The following is a 23,037-nucleotide window of genomic DNA, read 5'->3' as shown; positions in this document are numbered from 1 at the left end:
GGCCATTACACTGTGAAAAAGAAGCAAAAAAAAGATTAAACTCTGTAAAATTTCTGTTTAGATTTTATGATGAGCACCAAGCATTTGCATGAACTAGAGACACACCTCGACTGTAGTTCAGATGTAGTGTGTAAGGCAGGGGTGTCCAAACTTTTTGCAAAGGGGGCCAGATTTGGTTAGATGAAAATGTATAGGGGCCGACCATTTGGACTGACATTCCTCGAACCATGACCATGTAAATTAACTTGTAAATATGTAAGTATATGCTTTGCTGTCTGCAGATAGGTTGATATTGCAAATGAGAATCTATTGTCAATTGCATTACCAGGATAGTTAAAGATTAAAATAATAGTAAATTAAATACAAATGAACGATTTTATGAAAGTTGAATGAATTTTTTATCACATGTATTGAGTTTGTTTTATTATTGTTATTGCTGTATTAATGAGGAGGGTGATTTTGGTGTTTCGACTGCAGTAAACAGGCCAGGTCTGTTTACTGCAAGATGTCGCGCAGGTGAGTCACTTAGTCTTGTCCTCACGCGGTTCTTGTTAATGTTCATAAGCGAGAACGTCAAGTATGTCGAGCCAAACAAGCTCAGCATTTTCATCGCAAATGTCCGAATCTCTTGGAACCCGTCTTTGTCCAGCCGGCGGTAAAGGTTGACGAGAGGGAGTTGCTGGTAGTGATTACGACACTGCGCGTCGCCCTGCAGCTCAACCTCTTGGCAAGTTAAGCAGACGCGGTTGTTTCGTATGTGAGTGAAAAAGTCCTGCGACTTCCACTGGTCCTGGAAACGGCGACCCTCCTTATCAACTTCCCTCTTTTCACTCGGTTTCGCCCCAGTCGCCATTTTAGAAATGCGTTAAAATACCACAGGGGTGAAAGTTCACACAGGGCTCGCGTTATGAGAGTTAAATATAAAATTGTTTTTTTCATGCCTGTGTTTTGTTTACTGTGGGAAATTGTGCCAGCGGGCCACATATTATTGATTTTATGACACAAGCTTCGGGCCGGTCTAAATTTAGACCCGCGGGCCGGACTTGGGGCATGTCTGGTGTAAGGTCTGCAGTCTGTAAGGGTGGATGATTCGAATATTCATTTGTTTTGATTTTGGCCAGTATGTGTTGAGTATATGAAGCGAATACTTCCAGATACGATGAGGCTTCACACTGCATTTTTTCTAAGGGCAGGAAAAAGCAAAACACGCCTCACAGTTTTTTACTTGGGAGTTCGCACTGCAACATTTTTTGAAGGCTGAATTGGGCTGTGCTTCTTACTGTTGCTAAGCAACACCTAGCAATAGCTAAATGTTCTTGCTTTTTAATTATATATAACACGATATTTACCTGAAATCTCCAGCACTGCACTGATAAAACCCCAGCTGTGCTAGCGAGCTATCATTTTAATGCATATAGCCAAACATACTTGCATTAACAAGCAAACATGGTAACGATAATAAAAACGAGGTAAACTTTAAAAAAAGCTGCCTTTGGTTTGTCATGATTTAGGCCCATGCAGGGCTGCAACCCCTAAACCCTACTCCATTACTGTCAAGTCAACTTACTTACTTGCCTTTATTCTGATTTGTCAGCACAGAAAAAATGCTCATGATATAGAACTGGAAACTGTTTTCAGAGCGCTGTGCCCAAAGCACTTGCATAAAAGGCAAAGTTCCTGGTGTGTAACAACTCAAAATGCATTTGTCCCATTGAAAAAAACAGATTTTTTTAAATAAGGCTCAATCCTTCAAATAAAAATAGGTTTACTACATTAAAAAAAACACTCTTTACAGAACAGACCTGAGCCCAATGCTGCATATGAAAAACTGGCCCAATCCCAGCCCAAGACCTGATCTTTTGTCAGGTCCTGTCGGACTCGGGCCGTGTCTGGTCCACCAGCATTCATTTAGCCTGGAAGTATGAGCTTCACATAAATAACATTTAAACAGTGTTGTTTTCTTTGTTGCATGCTGCTTTAAAAAAGGGTCTGTCAATTTCGGCATGGGGCAGATACCTGTTATCAGTTAGGGGCCATCTATACAAGGAGTAGGACAGTGGCATCAGTGCAGACACAACATGACCACTCTCTGTCCCTAAACTTAACTGCTGTGAAACACTGTAGAGTAATGGTCACCTGATTTTGAGAAACCCATAACAGTTTCAAATACTGATATGTAGCCACTGTTACTATGGAAACAACAGACATACCAACAGCCCTAGTTTTTAAAATCTGGCTTGTCTTTTCAAATAGTGATCCCATGAGCATCCCCCCTATGATGAAGCCCTCCTCCTCTCATACCTCCTCTTCATACCCTTTAAACTCAGATCTTCTCTGGGAAAACAAGACTTTGTTGCTTTAGTAGCTCAGACTGACTGGTCAGTCAGTCAGACCACACAGCATTAAAGTTAGTGCGTCTGTGAAGATGGTTGTGCTAAGATGCACTGTCCGAGCTGAGTGATACTAGTTTGTCTAGATCTAGGACTCCAGCTGGGTGTGTTTTATCAATATACCATTAACAGGGAAAGGAATGTATCTTTAATTGGAGAATGGCTCCTTGTCAAGATCAACAAACAGGCCGAGGCTGCTGGTGTCGTAATAGATGGGGAATGATTTCCAGATGGTTGGGGACCCAGTGGAGTGGAGGAGGAAGAAGGGTTTGAAGTGGCAGAAAAGCAAAGAAAAGATGAAGAATTGAAAGGAGCATGGGCAATCAGATTTTTCATTAGCTCTGAACCTACTTGCCTACCTTTGGTTTCTGTAAAAATACTTTTTTAAAGTGGCATCTTATACTTGACCTTTGAAGTAATACATATGGGTCTGGTTTCATACACCTGGGTTAAATCACTTATTTCAAACATAGATTCAAGCTTTAGTTAATAGGCTGTGTTTAATAGTAGGGCTTGACTGATAGAATTTAACCAATAAAATCAACTGATATGATTTTACAAATAATCAATTTCAGCTGAAAGCTTTCTGATAATTCACCAGTAATGTCTCTTTGAATTTTCTACAAAAAAGCACATTCTTGAATGTGATGCCATTTTGAACAACAGCCAAACATACTAGAGGACACTAAGGGATGATATCAAGTCAGTTTCTGAATAAGTGCCGTGTTTTACCTTCATATTATTTAAGACTTTATCACTTTCTGCTGTTTGGGTTTAAGAAATGTGACAGTTGACAACTGGGGACATAAGATACACATAATAGATTTTTCAATATAGGTGCTCCCACACAATACATAGAATGCAGATAGGATTTATGCTATTAAAACATTAAACATACAGCTTTTGTAGCCAACTGGAAGGCTTTCCATTGTTGTCTTTGGAATTTCATGTTCTGCGGTAATCTTGGGCCATCTTGCACATACAACATGTTTAAGACGTACCCATAGATTCAGTTATGTCCAGGTGAATGGACTGTGAGGGCCATTTCAAAAGCAAACTGCATTTCTTGAAGTAGTTCATGGTGGATTTTGAGATCTATTTAGGATCTTTGTCCTGTTTTTCAGCTTCAGTTTCTTGACTGACTCTGTCACATTTCCTTCCAGAATTTGCTGATAATTGTTGGAATCCACTCTTCCATCTACTAGTGCAATGTTTCCTGTGTCACTGGCTACCACATGACTCCAAAGTATAATAGATCCACTCCTGTACTTAGCAGTTGGCAAGGTGTTCTTTTTATCAGTTGCTACTCGATTTTTACTTAATCAGTCCATAGCACTAGCTTTCAAAATGCCTATAGCTCATCAAGGTGTTGTTTTGTATATTTTAGACATTGACATATGTGATCAGGTTGCAGGATTCCTTCTGATGACTCTTCCCTGAAGATCATGCTTGTGCAAGCAATCTGAAGAGTAGAATGGTGCACCACCACTCCACTGTCAGCTAAACCTTCTGCTTGCTTGCTGTCCTTTGCCTCTGACTTTATTGCTTAAGTTAAGCACTTATGAAATAAGTTTGCAATAACATATGCAGAAAAATGTTTTTAAAAAAAGTTTGTTGCAGAGATTGTTTTTGCTTCTGTTCACTTCAGCAATTAATATCCTATAATTTGGCGTAGAACTGTAAGCTGTGAGTGGAATATTTTCCCACTCTTTTATTAAAATTGTTGTTTTAAAATATCAGTCCATAATATTTATAATGGACAAGCATGATAGTAAAAAAATCCTAATACCATGTTCACTTTTTTAATATTTAAATGTATTTTAAAAAAATTAATCTTGTCTTGTGTTAGCAGTTGGACCAAAAAAGTAGAAGCAAATGAATATTAGCTCTTATTGTGTTATAAAAAAATAATATATAATATTTATGTGTCACGACACCCTTATTGTCAATAAATAAAACTATTGGAGTCTTTTTACCATGATAAATTAATGTTACTGGTTATGATTTTTTAAATTGGCGTCAGAATCAATGTTGTCATATCAGTCCGGCGCTATCTAATTGGAAAGAACTGCAGTCACAGCGCTGTGCGATGCTGGCAGGTTGCTAATTCTCAGCACAGGAAGTGAGGTGTGAGTGGGCACTAAGAGAACACACAGTGCTGGCTCTAAGGCTCACACTGAGTTTTAATTCTGCTCGCATGATGGGGACCGTATGTGTGAAGGCACCCTTGCGCTCCAGCACACCCCAGGTCTCCAGCCCCACCCTTCTGTACTGGCACTCATATAAACCTGCAGACAGTACCGCATTTCCTGCTGGTCTTGTTGGTCAACACTTCAGAGACATGTTGCGCGACGGTAGCACTGCACAGCCTTCAGTCTTTAATTCCTCATTGTTTTGTCGTTTTGATTCCGTATCTCCAGCGCCAGAACCTCAGCCCACAGCCTCTCACTGTGGGTGCCCTGTAAACATGTTGCCTGTAAAATGGCTCCCCTCAACCACTAATTTCCACTCCCCAGAGTGTTTGGGACCACAACACAGAAGCAGGCTGCAGGGGGAGAAGCAGCAGGCCCACACTGAAATGCTATTCTGCTTAAACTCCTAAAAACTGGCCTCTGTGTGGGCTCCAGGTTCAGTTCCTCGCTTCATGTCCCCCACTGCTTCATGTCCACTCAATGTTTACAAAGTATCCAAGAAAAAACTTTGAGGTTGTGGGATGGTTGACTGAAACGCAAAAAAGCTGTCAGAAGAGCTGATATCAGTTTTTATATACCTGTCAGTCACATTCCAACAAATCCCACTACTTGTTTGAAATTCGATTTGCTTGTTTCTTTATTACCTTCCAACAGAATAAAATCATTTTCAATTTAACTTGGGAAAAAAATGACCTAAAACAAGAAAATAATGACTAAAAAAAATTGTCCAGTCCATCATGAAAAGTTCATACAATAGAAAGTGCTTAATTGTCAAATGAAATAAAAAAACAGAGTAATTGGAATATGAATAATAGGTTGTAAGACTAATAACTTAATAAAAAGCCTGGGGTCCAGTACGTTAAATGGGCCACCTCAGAGCAATTGATTGCTTTCATACACTTAACTTTACAGAAATAAAGAGAGTTTAAGGGAGTACCAGCTTTTTTAGACTGATCCTGGATTCCAAACACATAAAAGTATGTACATTTGTATAAGCAAGCTGTTTTAAGCTTTTAGCTGCTTGCGCTAGCAGAAACCATAATCAAATAAACAGCTTTTTGAGGAGCAGCATTATGCTGCATTGCATATGCAGTGAGAGTGTATGAGCTGATTGGTGTATGTGTTATAGTATGGAGCAGAGTCGTGCCCTTTGCAAGTATGTGATTGTACGTGTGCGAGAGAGAGCTGTGGTGTGGCGCTGACGCTGCAGAATGCACTGCAGTGTGTATGGAGAGGCGCGGAGCTGATGAGGAGAGAAAAAGAGAGAGTGAGGGATGGAGAGAGATACATGCAGCAGTATCGTCTCTCTCGGATTGGCTGTAAACTAACTGTTAGATTGTTGTGCGACTATAGGATTGACAACTCTACCTGCTACACATTCAGCAGCGAATCAATAGAAAGTGTTAGTTTGTATGTGAGCATGTGTGTGTGTGTCTGTATGTAGACAGGCTGTGAGTGTTTGTGTGTGTGTGTGTGTTTTCGGACGTGTGAGGCGATGCGGTGGAAGCGGAGGAGGTCTCCAGGACAGGGGAGACAGGTGGAGACGAAGAGTTCTGAGGCTTCCTTCACCATGCCCTTCTTCAAAGGTAATATACCTTAGCACGTGTGTATGACTGTATACAAGATTTTTTTTTATGAATGAGATGTTTGACATCAGTCACTGTGATTTATTAATATAAGGGAAATCATAACTGCGTACAAGTCTTATGGCATGCTGGTGTGAGTGATTCATAGCTTGACTGCTAAACATGGGATTCTAGGTATGCGTAAGTGTTGTCAACATTAACATAAAATAGTATGCAAATGTCAGAGTCATTTATTTAATTTCCAGTCAAAAAGCCCTTTAAGTACAAGTGATTCATTTTCATGAGGTATTTCTGAGGAGATTAGATATAAGATTATTCACTTACACAAGGAAGGGGAATGTCAAAGGAAAGTCAAAAGCAAAAAAAAAAAAAAAGCAATGGATGCGTGTAGAAACTGAAGCGTGCAAGACCTGGTAGACCAGGAAAACTATCACCTTTAGATATGTCACATGTTTCTTAAAGCATTTGTCTTTAAGAAATTGGAGAAAATCAAGCTCCATTTTTGCTTCAGATCCCAAAAAAACCCACAGGATTTTCTGTCCGTGCTTCCACCGTGACAAGACAACTCAAGGCTATGAGTCTGAAAGGATGTGTATCTGTCAAGAATCCCTTATTGACAAAGGAATAGATAAAAAAGAAAACTTGCAAACAAAGAAGCTGCTGGTGGTCTCAGAAATGGACTGGCTACTTCAGAGTCCAGACTGAATCCAGATTGAACGTGTTAAGAGTTACTTGGATTGTGAGAACACGAGACAACCAGCTTCTAAGGCTGAACTTTGGAGGTGTGGAAAAATATCCAAGTAGATTCTTTTAAAACCGAAAGCAAGTCTGTTATAAAGAACGGAAGCTATAATAAAGACAAAGGGTGGACACACTAAATACTGAAAAATGTGGTATCACATTTAGTTGTATGTTTTCTGTTTTGAAGAATTAATACTTATACAACCATTTAGACTGGAAAATAAGTAAATGAAGGGTGATCTCTGACTTTTTAACAGTGCTGTGTACATAAAATCCTTAGTTTCTGTTTTAATGTTATTTGTATTATTCCTAATATTTCTGAGTAAGTATGTGCTTAGACTCAGGTGCCTAAAACATTTGCACAGTGCTGTTCACAAAAACAAACACACACACACACACACACACACACAGTGACACCTACATACATGGATCACACTAACCACGCACAGTGTAAAGCAAATTTGTACAAGAATGTAAGATAATGATGTCATGATGTTAATGTTGGTCCATGTTTATGTATTTTGTAGCAAATGTGTGTACTGCTTACAGCTCTACAGGGAATTTGTTGAAATGGACTTAACCTCTACAGCACCTTCACTGCTGAGTTTCCGAGGAGGCCTTCATTAGCGTCCAATATGCGTGGGTGATACGACCATACAATATCATCATATCACCCCCCATGTTATGACAGTATTATATCCTATTACAATAAATTACATCACAGTTAGTATATTGTGGGTATCGTCATTACCACAATGCTTACTAACTGCATTTCTTATTAAAAAGAGCTTAGAAGAGGCTTCTAAATGGCAGCACTATATGAGGTTTCACCCTATTTTTGGAATTCACAAGCTCACATCGTGGTGATGCTGTGAACCCAGCAGAGCCTAACTGGAACTATTAACTGGATGTAGTGATGAGAACTTTGTGATATGTTGAACTGCACTTTTAACCCCTTTCCACAACAGCCACAAAATGCACCTCCTGTTTTGGAGGTCCCTCATTTCAACTATTTATTTTATTATTCAGTAATGTTGATGAGGTGTACTTTTATAATGGAAATGTGTAAACATTACAAAAAAAGAAGCAAACTGGATTCTCATCTCTGTAGGTGAGTGAGCAAGTCAGCAAGTGTTTTTTTATTATACTTAAATACTATTTTTTAATTGGGGCAGTTGTACAAGATTTTTTTGAGATGATGAAGGCTGCAATTGTGCTGTCCAGTTTATCTCGGCACAGCTGTCTGTGTGGAGAGGTGTGAATTGTTTTCACAGCAGGGGGTTTTCACTCCTTCCCTTTTACCCCCCATTGCTCACTAGCAGCTCAGCACAGAGTCACAACAGTTCACACACAGAGACAACAGTGTCATTGTTAGTCTGATAACAGAAATACAGAGGGAAATAATTCATTTGATTATGATATTTAAAAAATGTCTGAGTTGATTTTTTTCTATTCCTGTGGTGTAACGCTTACCAGAGGGCCTGCATAACAAAGTTAATAGCATCTTTGGTACAATGTATGTGTTCAAAAGTTTCAAACAAAAAATATTGTGTTATGTATAGTAGTGTTTCATGAATTTGTCTTTAGGTATCCTGATATCCACCCTAGTGTCCAGCCTACTATAAGGACATGGCCAGTCACCTGCATGGTCAGCTTTGCTGATGTGTTTGTCTCTTTTGAGCTTCATTCCTGCTGTGTGTATATTCTCTACCACTGGATCACACATTGTCTGCATGCCTGCAGTCTGACTCAACATCTGCACTTCTTTTTTGGAAAAAAAGAAAGGGAGACAGTATGGACGAATGAGAGAGAGCATTCAGCAGTGCCTTCTGGGCTATGAGCATGGACTCGCTCTGTTCTTACCATCACATGACATGGCCAGAAGTGAAAGGGCATGTTTCTTTGAGTAGAGAATACCACATTCCTCTGCTTTTCTTTTATCTCATGTTGGACTGAAAAGGCTGTGCAGGTATTCAGCTTTTATCATTCTGAATCTTTTTGAAACTGAAATGCAAGCTTCTCTTACTGTCTTAAGGCCATTGTTCTATGTAAGTGCATCTGAGACAAAATGGAGGTAAAATGATGTTTGAATATGAATGTAATGTTTTCAAACTGTGGAGAAGCTTTGTTTCAGTTAGATTGGTGAATGAATGCTGTTTGAGAACAGGATGTTTTCAGCTCCCTCGGTGAGACAGCTAGTGTTTCACTTGATCCATATTTCATGAAACTTGTTTCTGAGAGTTGTCTGATAGTGGTCCAAGGGACCAGTCCTGAATGTTAAGGCTGAGCTCATCTTTGATGCTCTCTCTGTTTCCGTTGCTGGAACAGATTAAAAGAAAGCGTTGGTGTCCGGTTAGCGCACTGTTGTTTCAGTTAACTCATAGCTGAAGTGCCAAACCAAAGACTGAAGCGTTGGGCACAGGGTTTGTACTTTGAACCTTAAACTTTGAACTTGATTTGTGGATGTTGTGGCTAGCCACAGCCACCTGTGCACACAGAGGTGTTGATAGAAGCTTTTCTGAGACTAGTTTCTCATATCATCGCTGTTATAACAAATGGTTAAGCTCATATCTCTGAATTGGTAACATTATAAGAAAATTGAAACAGTGTTTTAACTGTAATATTTTTTTGATGTAGTGAGATTTATTTTCCAGTACAATAATTGTGAACTATGCTTATTTGTCCATTTGTCATGTTCACATAATGTAAAGGGCAACTGGTGTTTTCAAAAAGTTTAACAAAAAAAATGAAAATGGTGGTTTTTCAGTGTTTTGCAGTATTTTGCAGACAGTCTGTACAGAGAGTGAGAGCAAAAAACTTTTTCCTCTGTGTGCCAAACTTAAACATCATGGTGCAGAATTGAGCTTTGGAGTTGACTCTCGATTCCTGAATGCGAGGAATCTATCCTTTTTGGGATCGACTCCCAGACCTTTGAGCATCCTGCACCACATCAGATGTTCTCAGGTGTTTTGATAAATCAAGGGATTCATCTTTAACCTCAAGGTGTTTAATATGTTGCCCGACATATTCCACTTACAATACGTTTCATTGATATTTTGTTCATATTGTGCAGCCTTCACAAATAGTTCAGCTCATAACACCGGATGCGAGTCTGCCTTACTTAAATATGCGTATGATGCTGAGGTAATATCCTGGCCATATTAATACATTCTTGCCGTCCTGCATGGTGTCATTAGTTCATAGTTGGCAGATTCACCTGAGCACTAGCCCTGTGTTTGTTTGCCTGTTTGCTGTTATTTTTAGCGCTGGCTGCTGAGGGGTAAAGGCAGGTTTTGTTCTGCCGTCTCAGCGCTGGGCGCTCACTACCGGGGACAGGAGTCATGCCATGAGCATGCTGGGATAGCAGCACCTCATGCCTGTAGCCAGTAGTTTTTGTCTCCACCTTGGTAGAAATTGCCGTAATCATGTTGATGTGAGGTCAGCTGTAGGGGGTCTCTAATAATAGTTATGGTTAAGAAGTGATATTTGCACACTGGTCTTAAATCACTGAGAAAGGGCAGGTTGTGTCTTGTAGTTTCTGAGCCAGCCTCCAGAGATGGAATGCTGGCATCGGTTGGCATCCACGGCAGGAAATCAGTCTGAAATGACTATCAGAATGTCGACTTACACTGCTGACTAATCACTTGCTCTGAAGAATTCTGTGGCAAGGTCAGGAAAAGACCTATTGCAGGAATCATGTGTGATTTCAGGTTGTGAAATGAATTGAACTCTGTTAATTACAGATCATTAGTCATTATGTACTCTTGTGATGTGGTGCCATATCTAAAATGCTGCAGTGTGTTTTAGAAGTTAATGAATAAAGCCCTGGTCTTAAGTAGCGGCCACTTCCAGTAGCAGATCCAGCACAAAACTAATATAGGTGAACTTTAACCCTGTCAATTTGGGAACCTTAAAAGCACAAGGCAATAGAAAATCACAGTAAAAGTAAAATGAAGGAACATTTTTTTTTCAGTCAACCAACTGTCGCTGTCAGTCGGTTAACTGGTTAACTAATAGCTTTAGCTGTTCATCAAACTATATGTAATCACATCACATCAGTACTGCCCATACTCGCCTGATTTTTGCTCTGTCTTAGGAAAATAGCAGGTATGTATGGTTTGGCAGTGTCCGCTTCTTTCAAAGTGTTAAAACATCAGTCAGCCAGATTAATATCTCTCCTGTGGTGCATGGAGCTGTTAGCTTGCTAGCCATGCTAGCGCTGGTGCCACAACCAGCAGTGTCTCAGTTAGCGCCTGAAACACTTAGCAGTTGTTGTTTTTAACGCTTTATTTTTTGTTTATTTACATGAGTTTGAAATTGAACTCTGTTCATTTGAGTTAAATGTGGAACAGAAATTTGACAGGGTTGTAGATTTGAAATACTGTAATAACTTTCAAATTCCACAGGATACATATTACTGTTATACTGCCCAAGTCAAATCTAATGTTACAAGGTCACTGAACTAGAAACATTTCTTTACTGCTGTAGTGCAGCCTCCAGCTTGTTTTAATCTACAAGACCAGCTGTGTGTGAGATCAGCAGAGAGAGAAAGAAAGGAAGAGAGAAAGGGAGCATGTTATTTGTCAGAGAAAGATGTGAATTGCCAGGATATTAGTACTGTACATTTTGCTCTTGCACTAATTAGATTTTTTTGATGATCTCACAGCTGTAATGAGCACTCTGAAGCACTTTTCTAGTTTTCTTTCCCCATGTGGTGTGATGTCACCTTCTCTCTCTCCAAGTAAACAGTGTCGACTGGCCCTCTTTCTGAGTTTGAATCGATCTGATCGCTGGGTTAAATGAATTTGATGAAAGTGGTTGGGGTTACATCATCATGTTATGAAAACCTCTTGTTTTTTCAGCATGGCCAGCTCACTCTGGTTCTGTGTTTGACTGGAGCTCTCCTGCATGTCAGTGAGTGTGAAATATGGAGGGGTGCAGTGAGAGGGGGATGAGAAGTGAAGAAATGGTGCTGATGATCCAGTCTTGTTCCTCAAGAGAGGAAACGAGGACTGTGTTGAGTGTTGAGCGTGTGTGTTTGTGTGTATTTGTGTGTATTTGTGTGTATTTGTGTGTGTGTGTGTGTGTGTGTGTGTGTGTGTGTGTCAGTCACCGGGGCAAGAGGCATGAGGGCGTCCCCCGACGGCCCATAATGCTCAGCAGATGTTTTCCACTCTCCCTTCCCTTATTAATCCATAGTCATGTGACTACTGAGGAGCAAACTGTTCCAATACAACAGTTCTCTCTCTCTCCTTCTCTCCTTTTCTTCCCTCCTGTTCAGAAGCAAGGTAGTAGCCTAAACCCAAAGTCAAGTAAAAGTATTGTTACTTCTGTGAAATAATGACCTAAGCAAAAATAAATGTACCTTACTTAAATGACATCAGTAGAAATTATTTGATAGGCACTGTTTTCTGTGCACTCTAGGTCTGAAATAAAACGCTAAAACTCCAGAAGTGTGAACAAATTAAAAGTATTGCAATATTTTTTTAGGACATTTCCATTATTCAGTAATTGAGTCATAAAGTCTGTCAGAGTGGTTTGATGTTAAATGATGCATTGTAGAAAAACTTACTGACTCTGATTTTCTTTACAATGCTGGTGATAGAGTTTGCATTGTCTGCAGCACAAATATAGATATTTTATTTTGCTCTTCATAATCAGTGAACCTACACATGTCTTCTGCATTTTCATTTGGAATGTTGAAAATGCTAAAATAGTGCTTAATCTTAAAATATACACTCACCTGCCACTTTATTGCTCAATTCAATTGCTGTTCAATTGTTCAATTGCTTGTTAACACAACTAGCTAATCAACCAATCACATGGCCGCAACTCATTGCATTTAGGTATGTAGAGGTGGTCAAGACAACTTGCTTAAGTGCAGACTGAGCATCAGAGGGGGAAGAAAGGGGATTTAAATGACTTTGAACATGGCATGGTTGTTGATGCCAGATTGGCTGGACTGAGTATTTCAGAAACTGCTGATCTGCTGGGATTTTCACACACAACCATCTCTAGGGTTTACAGAGAATGTATATATCCAGTGAGCGGCAGTTGTGTGGACGAAAACGCCTTGTTGATGTGAGAGGTCAGAGGAGAATGGACAGACTGGTTTGAGGTCATAGAAAGGCAACAGTAACTCAAATAACCAACCAAAATCTCTGAGGAATGTTTCCAACACCTTGCCATGAAGAATTATGGCAGTTCTAAAGGCAAAAGGGGGTCCAATCTTTTACTAATAAAGTGGCCGGTCAGTGTATATTTTAAGATTAAGCACTATTTTAGCATTTTCAACGTTTTTCTTTACATAATGCCCTGCATGTACAAATCCACCTTGCATGTATTTTGAAGGTACATCTTATGCAAAACCATATCTTAAAACTGTCAGTATCTGAGGATGTCTCTAAATCCTGCTGTCTGTCTCCTATCCTCACTCTTGAGAGCAGTTCTGACTCAGCAGTCTTCACTACAATGCCCAGTTACACATCAAATTACTTTGAATGACTTTGTTTCCATATTAATGCTTGAATTAAAAAAAAAAAGATGATGGAACCTTATAATGATTAAAATTCAACAGAATAAAATGTAGGTTCCTTTCTTTGGAAATATAATTGAGAATTACAAAGGGTACTTTCTTAAAATACTCCATTAAAATTTTCTTCATCAAATCCATCAAAATTTTACTTCAGTACTTGTAACTGAGGAAATGGAACTGGTTACTACCTACCTCTGTGCCTGTTCTCATCCTGAAGCTTTCCACATCTCCATTCTCACTGAAATGATAACTTATCTCAGTAGTCAGTTGATTGTTCCAAAGCAGTGACAATCTCAGTTTTTCTTTTTTCACACCTCAATTTCCAACCCTGCATGTGCTCCAAGGATACTCATTGTTCCATTTGCCTGAAATTCACTCCAGGTTTCAAGCTATTATTGAACTTCACAAAGCACTAAATGAGCCCTCGAGAGCAGCCAAAGTGCCGGCTGTGGAACTGGGCCTGTATGTAGTCTTCAAAGCATTTTAGTTACTGATCGAGGATCAGAACTGTAAATTGCTCCAACAAAATTGTGATATGTTAGTGTACAGGAGGCAAAATCAACTGTTTGAGAACTTTGATACATACAAGCTTAGGTCTACAGCTCGTCAATACTATGTTCTCTTCTTTAACAAGCCTATCTGTTTTCCTGTGCTTTAGCATTATTTACATACACCCAGAGGCTTATGGGTGGAAGCACAGGGATGGATGGAGTGTTTGGTTATGTTTGAAGGCCACCTCTGGTTCTACCTCTGGTCTAGAACCTTTTTATTCTGTCATTTTAACACACTGAAGCTAGCTTTTATTATGTCATTTTAACACAAAGAAGCAGGTCTAAGATCAGATCTAATTGACTTTTACAGTAAGTGGCTGTCTGCCAGTAGAAAGAGCCTGTGGAAAACTCTCTTCCAGAGCACTTCTAACTGTTCCAGGGGATTTAGACTGGCCATACTGTTGTGCTAGCTCATAATACCAGTGGGATGCATTCTTTATTATTTACTATAGTTTACTCTTATGTAGCTAGTGAGGTTTGAGCTGGAATGCTTCTGCCTCAACACATATGTGGATGTTTGGATGGCTGTTGGTCTGCGCTAGTGTCTTCAGATGTGTTTTCTCATCGAGACCCTTGACACGTAAGCATCTTTCAGCACTGCTGATCCGCTTTTCTGTGTGTGTGTAACCTGTGTTTTTGTGCCTGAACGTCATGCCTCGCATTCCACTCGCCCTTTGTAGTGTGTGTGTTCTGGCGCTGGCTGCTTGTCCTGGCACACGCTCGGATCTTGGATGCTGCAGGCTCACATTAGGAGTCTCTCCACTGACCACACACACCTCCCAGTGCTACAGAGAGGCCACAGCCCTGCCTGCTTGTGTAACTGTGTGGTAACAGGCGAGCAGCCTGCCAAGACAGACTTCACATCATAGCTTCCTCCTCCATTTAAGGCATGAGCTTCAAGATTCACAACAGGACCTTCCCTCATACTCTAATTAGCAGCTATGCTGTAAACGACTGGATTTGGGGGCAGTTTGATAGCTCTAGTACTTTAGACTGTCTTCAGTTATGCAGAACTCATGCTCTTTGGTTACCGTAGCATCTAAACCATATTAAAAAAGTAATGGCTTGGTAGGGATATAAAAATTAACCTGAAGATCTAAAGGTGGCCTGACTGCATTGACTGCATCCATTTGAGATTTTTAGAATTATAATAATATTCAAAAAATGCTAATTTTTGACCAAAGCCATTTTCTCACACTACTTTCAAACATTAAAATCCAAGAGAAAGCTAGGAGTTTTGTTTTTATTGTCTGTATTCCACTACTGTGTAAATCATTGGTCACTATTCCTGGTTCTGGAGATCTACCTTCCACAGTTTAGTCCAACCGCAATCTGCCACACCTGCTCCAACTAATTAACTTCAGGAGTCTCTGGCTGCGTGCAAAACTTCTTAGGCTACTATTAATGGATGCACTACTATTGGTGGTATACTGTTTTGACATATGTTTAGTGTGATAATATGTGGTTTTGGATGGAGTGCTTGCTTAGCTAGATTAGACTAATAATGTTGTGTTTACAGGTTGGAGGTATGAGAGCAATGGTGACATGAAGCCATGCAAATGTTGGAATGGTGACAACATCATTGATGAAAACAGATTATCATTAGCAGTGTAGACTATTCTTAGACTGATAAAGGTGGAAAAAGGCTTGAGGATGCTCTGCACTCTATTATTTTTTGTTGGAGGTGGCAGGACTTCCCATTACCTTCTTCTTCTTTCGGTTGCTCCCTTTAGGAGTCCACACAGCGGATCATCTGCCTCCATCTTGCCCTATCCACTGCCTCCTCTACTTTTACACCAACATCTCCATGTCCACCTTCACTACATCCATAAACCTTCTCTGAGGTCTACCTCTTCTCCTTCTACCCGGCAACTCCATCTCCAGCATTCTTTGACCAATATATCCACTATTCCTCCTCAACACATATCCAAACCATCTCAACCTGGCCTCTCTTGCTTTATCTCCACTGCTCCACCCTCTGATCTGCTCATTTCTAATCTTGTCCATCCTTGTCACTCCCAACGAAAATCTCAGCATCTTCATCTCCACCAGCTCAGCCTCCTGTCTTTTAGACAGAGCCACAGTCTCCAAACCACACATCATAGCAGGATGCACTACTGTCTTGTAAACCTTCCCTTTCACTCTTGCTGCTATCCTTCTGTCACACATCAGCCCTGACACCAGTCTCCACCCACTCCATCCTGCCTGCACCCTCTTCTTCACCTCTTTTCTACACTGTAAATTGCTCTGGATAGTTGACCCAAGATATTTGAAGTCATCCACCTTTACGACCTCTACTCCTTGCATCTTCATCTTTCCACCTGCCTCCCTCTAATTCACTCATGTGTATTCCGTCTTGTCTCTACTGACCTTCATTCCTCTCCTCTCCAGTGCAAACCTCCACCTCTCCAGATTCTCTTCCACCTGCTCTCTACTCTCACCACAGATTACAATGTCATCTGCAAACATCATGGTCCATGGAGCCTCCTGCCTGACCTCATCTATCAACCTTTCCATCACCATTGCAAACAAGAAGGGGCTCAAAGCTGATCCCTGACGTAACCCTACCTTCACCTTGAAACCATTTGTCACTCCAACTGCACACCTCACCACTGTCTCACTATCCTCATACATGTCCTGCACCACCCTAACATACTTTTCAGCTATACCTGACTTCCTCATACAGTACCACAGTTCCTCTCTTGGCATCCTATCATATGCCTTCTCTAGATCCACAAAGACACAATGTAGCTCCTTCTGACTTTCTCTGTACTTCTCTACCAACACTCTCAATGCAACAATTGCATCTGTGGTACTCTTTCTGGGCATGAAACCAAACTGCTGCTCACTGATCTGAACCTCTCGCCTTAGCCTTGCTTCAACAACTCTTTCCCATACCTTCATGGTGTGGCTCATCAACTTTATACCTCTGTAGTTACTGCAGCTCTGCACATCACCCTTGTTCTTAAAAATGGGGACCAGTACACTGCTTCTCCACTCATCAGGCATCCTCTCACTCTCCAGGATTTTGTTAAACAACTTGGTTAAAAAGTCCACTGCCTTCTCTCCTAAACGTCTCCATACCTACACAGGTATGTCATCTGGACCAACTGCCTTTCCATTCTTCATCCTTTTTAAAGCTGCCCTCACTTCCACCTTACTAATTCTCTGCACTTCCTGATCCACTATCTCTCCCCCCGTTGTCCTCCTCTCTCTCTCTCATTTTCCTGATTCATTAGTTCTTCAAAGTACTCCTTCCATCTACTCAACACTCTCTGTTCACTCACTAGTACATTTCCCTCTCTATCCTTTATCAGCCTAACCTGCTGTACATCCTTTCCAGCTCTATCTCTCTGTTTAGCCAAACAATACAAGTCCTTTACTCCTTCTTTACTGTCCAGCCTCTCATTCAAGGATTCAAGGAGATTTTATTGTCATTCGCATCACATGGTACATGAGGTGGAACGAAATTAAGATCTCATGGTCCAGTTTACACCCAAGAGCTGTTATTAAAATAGATAAATAAATAGAAAGTACACAAGAGAGGGAGAGTAGGAGAGTAGGCAGTTAGCAGCAATATGAAGTCCAGAGTGCAAGTTTGCTATAGCAGCATGATATTGACTTAGAGCAGTGGATAAAGTGTCTAGATAAAGTGTCTCAGTGCGGTTTAAAGTGACAGTGTCTGTAACAGTACTTGTTCTTGTAAGTGTCAGTGCAGTGTGTTCAGTTGGAATTTAGGAGCCTTACAGCTTCTGGTATGAAGCTGTTTCTGAGTCTGGTTGTTTTGCACTTGATGCTCCGCAGCCTCCTGCCTGAGGGGAGCGGGACAAAAAGTGCATGTGCTGGGTGGGTGGGATCCTTCCTGATGCAGGTAGCCCTTTTCCTGCATCTGGAGGTGTAAATGTCTGTGGTGCTGGGGAGGCTGACTCCAGCAATCCTCTGTGCAGCCTTCACCACCCTCTGCAGTGCTTTCCTATCTGCAGCAGAGCAGCTTCCATGCCACACGTTGATGCTGGAGCACACGACGCTCTCCACCACACATCTGTAGAAGGAGGTGAGGACTGCCCTCCCGATTCCAGCTCGTCTCAGCCTCCTGAGGAAGTAGAGCCGCTGATGTGCCTTCCTGACCAGAGTGGAAGTGTTGTTGCTCCAGGTGAGGTTGCTGCTCAGGTGCACACCCAAGTACCTGTAGCTGTCGACCACTTCCACCTCAGAACCTCCCATGTGCAGAGGGAGGTGGTCATACAGCTCATCATAGGCCTGAGCCTTTGCCACCATTCTTTTCGCTATGAGACTAGCCTCACAGTACTCCTGCCTACTTTTTTCATCTCTCTGGTTATCCCACTTTTTAAAAAGAATGGAATATCCAGTTTGCTGTTAACTGCCTACCTTTAAGGGGGGCAGCAGGTTAGGATCCTTTCAAATGAAGGCGTCATTTCAAAATAACTGAATAGAATCATAGCGAAGTTTGAGATTTCATGATGCATTGAAATGTTTCCTAAAGAGTCACTGTCAGAGATTTAAACCTCCAGTGGTGGGTAGTAGGGCAACACAAGTGCATTACCAATGTTTATATCATTATGTCATTGATGTTAGCATTTAGCCAAAGCTAGGTGGGTGAGAACTGACATACTGCATAAAAGCAAGTTTGCCCACACCACCACTGCTGCCTAAGCATTAGTCATAGTGTGCAGTGCTACTTCTGCCTACAGCTTTATTTTTTCCCCAGCTTGTTTTTCCATACAGTGGAGAATTCAGGACAACACTTTGTTTTGATAGGTGAACATCTCCAAAACCCTCATGCTTTGTAGAGGTTCACTTTATCTTGAATATCTTTTAAATTCAGTTCAAAACCTAAACCTAATTCTGGTGCTAATACTGACCCTAAGCGTGGGGGTTGCTTATTTGAGAGCATTTGTAAATAAGTTATTGTGCCATCAGAAAAAGTGTGACTGAAGTCAGTTTAATTCTCTTTGACACAGTTCAGTACAATTCATGAAAGGCTGCATTATTCATTCTAGCATTAAGAAGCAAGGCATGGTGTTAAAGTTAAGTTGTTTTGTGTTGATAAGTGTACAGTAGATGGCAGTTACAGTACAGGTTTCTGAAGCAGTAGGGTGGAGATTAGAGCCACTGTTCTGTGACTGCTGGATTGATCTGCTTCTAAGATAAAGCATACATTATATTCCTGGAGTAACACACACTCCAAAGCACACTACACAGACACATATGACTTGTACAGTATAATGAAGCTGCTTCTTATTCTACTTGCAACCTCAGACAATAGTTTAAAGCTTTTCTCTCACTCTTAATCATTTTTCTTCTGTGTGTCACGGTTGGCCCCTCCCAGTCCTGTCCATGTGTTCCTGTTTTGGTATCTGTAGTCCTGCCCCTCGTTTTGTAACTCCGCCCCTGATTGTTTTCACCTGTCCCTCGTTTTCCCTGTATACTTAAGCCCTGTGTTTGCCGGTCTTTGGTTGATGTCTCGGTCTCTGTTTGATGTGTTGACTCTGGTTTGTGTCATGTCTGTCCCCCGATCTGTCCGTGTTGGCTATATGAACCTGGACTGTTTTGACCACGACCCTGGATTTGCCCATAATAAATCTCGCTTATCTCAGTGTGTGCATCTGCCTCCTCGATCCCCCTTACACTGTGATGCAAAGTGAGTGATGACAAATGAAGGGGACCAAAACTGAGAAGCTATAGTCTACATACAATGCTAGCACCACATAAAAGTTGCAGATTTCATATATTAAACAAGGTAAACAGTGTATGCCAAGTTACTGTATTCTCATGATGTCTAATTTGTTATGTCAACATTAAAACAAACAATATTTTAAATATTTTTAACATACCAATCACTCTTCATCCCACATGGTCCTGCAACAGCCCATTTTCAATTTGTTGTTTTTCTGATATCATGAAAACCCATCCATTTACATATGATCACCTATTCAGTCTGCAGCTGTTTTGCTACACCCATTCACACGGAAGTTATAAGGAGTGTTTTATTCTGGGCTGCATTTTAAATGAGGTTAGGTACAAGGCAGTGAATTGGAACAGACATATTTTCATACACTATATGGCCAAAAGTACATGGACACCTGATCTCACATAAATATGAGCAAAACTATGGGCATTAATATGGGGTTGCCCAAACTTTTGTGGAGACAAAAGCCTGCATTCTTTTGAGAAGGCTTTCCATAAGCTTTTGGTATGTGTCTGTGAAAATGTGTGCCCATTCTGTCAAAAGAGCATCTGTGAGGTCAGGCACTGACGTTAGACGAGAAGACCTGGCTTGCGATCAATGTTCCAGTTCTTACTAGAGATGTTCAGTGGGCATGAGGTCACAGCTCTGTGCAGGCCACTAGAGCTCCTCCACACCACACCACATCTTTATGGATCTCTCTTTGTGCACAGGGGCACAGTCATTCTAGAAAAGGGAAAGGGTCTTCCCCAACTGTTAGCACGAAGATGGAAACATATAATTGTCTAAAATGTCTCTTATGCTGCAGCATTAACATTAGTCTTCACTGGAACTGAGGTGCTGAGCCCAAACCCCCAAAAAAGCCCCAGACCATTATCCCTCCTCCGATAACTTTACTGTTGGTGCTATGTGTTCCTGTAGGTAGCGTTCTTCTCCAAACTCGGATTTGTCCATCAGACTGCCAGATAGTTAAGGATGATTCATCACTCTAGAGAACACGTTTCCACTGCTCCAGAGTCCAGTGGTGACGTGCTTTACTCTACTCCAGCCAATGATTGTCATTGTGCACAATAATCTTATGCGTGTGTGCAGTTGCTCAACCATGGAAATCCATTTCATGGGGCTCCTGACACAGATTTCTGCTGCTGATGTTGCTTCCAGAAGTAATTTGGAACTAAAGTTGGAACTAAAGTAAGTGATGCAACAGAGCATAGGTCTTTTTATGCTGCACATGCTTCAGCACTCTCTGTGAGTTTGCATGTTCTGTTTCTTTGTGGCTAAACTGTTGTTGCTCCCAGTTGCTTCAGTTTCACAATAATAGCACTTACAGTTGACTGGAGCAGATTTAGCTAGGCAGAAGTTTCATGAACCAACTTGTGGCAAAGGTGGCATCCAGAGACAGTGCCATGGGGCAGTCATGGGATGGAGGTTAGAGAACCAGCCTTGTGACCGGAAGGTCACCGGATTGATCTCCTCAGCTGACAGTGTGTGACTGAAGTACCCTTGAGCAAGGCACCTAACCCCCAACTGCTCCCCGGGTGCCGTGGGTAGGGCTGCCCACCGCTCTGGGCAAGTGTACTCAATGCCCCCTAGTGTGTGTGTGTTCATTAGTGTGCATGTATGTGGGTGTTTCACTGCACAGATGGTTTAAATGCAGATGTCTAATTCCTCTGTGTGCAAAACACAGTAGGTTAATGATAATGAATGAATAAATTTAAAGTCACTGAGCTCTTCAGTATGACCCATTCTGCTGCCAGTGTTTGCTTGTGGAGCAATTCTGTTAACAATAGGTGTGACAAACACCTAAACACAGTAATTAGGAGTGGTGTCCTCATAATATAGGCCAGTGTATCAGTAATAAAAAATAACCTGTTTAACTCTAAGGGGTGAACAGAGGGAGGAAAATGATAATGGAAAAACTAATTATGTCTGTTTTTGTAATATAAAAATATGCAAACATTAGAAGTGAACGTTAGTGGAAATGCCGTTCAAGAAAATACAGGCCCTTTCAGTCCAATTGTTGCACAGCCTAGTCTTGGACTAAATGAGACACCACTGGAAATTCTTTTATATTCTTATATATATATATATATATATATATATATATATATATATATATATATATATATATATATATACATACATACACACACACACACACACACACACACACACACACACATGTATACATAGACGTTTCTACTTTTCTGCTTCTTTTAATTGATTTTTTAGTTACTTCAGTGATGTATTTTTGCCATTTCTTTTTGTCTTGCTTACTTTAATCTCTCTCCCTCTCTCTCTCTCTCTCTCCCCCATCTCGATCTGTAGAAGATTTAATAGTGGTGACAGAGGGTTATGTGAGTGGGTGTATGTTAGAGAGAGGCATTGTGGGATGCCCTGAGGCAAGTCAGTGAGAGAAAGATGCTAACACACACACACACACAGCTCTTTACGGCATCACTCAGCAGGCTCTCCATTAGCTGGGTGGGTCAGGGTGAAGTGGAGTAACAGAATAGGAGCAAGCAATGTATTGTGTGCACACATATACGTGTGTGTGTGTGTGTGTGTGTGTGTGTGTGTGTGTGTGTGTGTGTGTGTGTATAACAAGTGCTTAACTTTTACACAGGAAGAAGTGATCTACTCTACAAATCTCCTTTTGCTCTGACTCCATCATTCAGTTATTATTGCTGTATTTGTCTTATGTTTGCATTGTTCTGTCTAGGTTTCCATAGTCTATGTTTTTAATGTGTGTGAAAGGCCATAAAAGATTGGCTGAGAATGTTTAAATTAATGTAGTTGGTATGGTGTAGTGAGTAACATCACTGCCTTCTACACTGTGGACTGGGGTTCAAATCCCCCACCTGGATAAGCACTCGTCACTATATCAGTGAGAGTCCATGGGCAAGTCTCCTAATACTGCCTTCGCCTACTTGGGTAAAATGCTCTGGATAAGATCGCCTGCCTAACACCCTCAATGTAAATTACAGTAAAATGAAAAAGGCTGCACTATAATGGGAATCTTGGCTAATGTGGATATCTGATGATTTTCATGTATACAATTGCTGATAAAGATACATAAAACTTCTGTAAAATGTAGAAATTGGACTAGGCTACATTAGCATTACAGAGAAATGTAACCTTTATTCCTGTAGGATAATAATTTCTGTAAAATTAATAAAATGAAGATATTTTAGTGCAGTAACCCAGCGTCATCTAAACATTCTGCTCCTACTACAATAAATGAACTACAATAAATACATTACAATATATAAAATATTGATTTATGTATAAATATGTAATAAATTGTTAGTCAAGTCTAAATATTTTTTAAAGCA

The 23,037-nt window shown here is 40.7% G+C and overlaps 1 protein-coding gene across 3 annotated transcripts in view; it reads left to right on the top strand.

Annotated features, from left to right (window-relative positions):
• nhsl2 (NHS-like 2) overlaps window positions 1-23,037 on the top strand; it is a 111,656-nt gene that overhangs the window by 12,149 nt on the left and 76,470 nt on the right. The window contains exon 1 of one of the 3 annotated variants that reach the window (XM_017699685.2): window positions 5,752-6,168. The exons of the other annotated variants lie outside the window; for them this stretch is intronic. Within the exon in view, the coding sequence (XP_017555174.1) occupies window positions 6,078-6,168 (91 nt within the window). The 5' untranslated portion in view covers window positions 5,752-6,077. Of the gene's footprint in view, window positions 1-5,751; window positions 6,169-23,037 lie in introns of those variants that run through there. 3 annotated transcript variants of the gene reach the window in all.

Source organism: Pygocentrus nattereri, chromosome 2, assembly GCF_015220715.1.
Source record: "Pygocentrus nattereri isolate fPygNat1 chromosome 2, fPygNat1.pri, whole genome shotgun sequence".
NCBI lineage: Eukaryota > Metazoa > Chordata > Actinopteri > Characiformes > Serrasalmidae > Pygocentrus > Pygocentrus nattereri.
This window is presented reverse-complemented; position numbering and strand designations above follow the sequence as displayed.